Genomic DNA, 368 nt, shown 5'->3' with positions numbered 1-368 from the left:
CCTCCCTCATTTAGCATCTACACCATCTACACGTGCACAAACGCCCACCCCTCCCTCCCTCCCTCCCTGGGCAAGGAAAGCATCCGCTCCCTCCGCAACTCGCTCCCTCCGCCGGGCCCGGAGTGCAAGCGACCGGATCGGCGACCCACAACAAACCCCGAGACCCAAGGATGCCCCTCAAGGATTATTTCGGGGACGTGGTGGGCCTGGGCATCAGCGCCGGGCTTGCCTACTCGTTCTACACCTTCGCCAAGGCTGGGAGGGAGATGGTGCAAAATCTGAAGGTGAGAATACGAAGGGGAAGCGTTAAGGGGATGAGGAAGGTGGGGTGGTGAAAGTTGGGATTGTGTGAGGTCTTGTGTTTGTAT

At 59.2% G+C, this 368-nt stretch overlaps 1 protein-coding gene across 1 annotated transcript in view; it reads left to right on the top strand.

Moving 5' to 3' along the window:
* The first annotated feature begins 115 nt into the window (after positions 1-115).
* The window catches only part of LOC119592454 (mitochondrial E3 ubiquitin protein ligase 1-like), a 7,652-nt gene continuing 7,399 nt past the window's right edge, over positions 116-368 (top strand). Inside the window, exon 1 of the mRNA XM_037941276.1 lies at positions 116-284. Within this exon, the coding sequence (XP_037797204.1) occupies positions 171-284 (114 nt within the window). The 5' untranslated portion in view covers positions 116-170. The remainder of the gene's footprint in view (positions 285-368) is intronic.

This window comes from Penaeus monodon, chromosome 30 (genome assembly GCF_015228065.2).
Source record: "Penaeus monodon isolate SGIC_2016 chromosome 30, NSTDA_Pmon_1, whole genome shotgun sequence".
NCBI classification, from domain to species: Eukaryota; Metazoa; Arthropoda; class Malacostraca; order Decapoda; family Penaeidae; genus Penaeus; species Penaeus monodon.
This window is presented reverse-complemented; position numbering and strand designations above follow the sequence as displayed.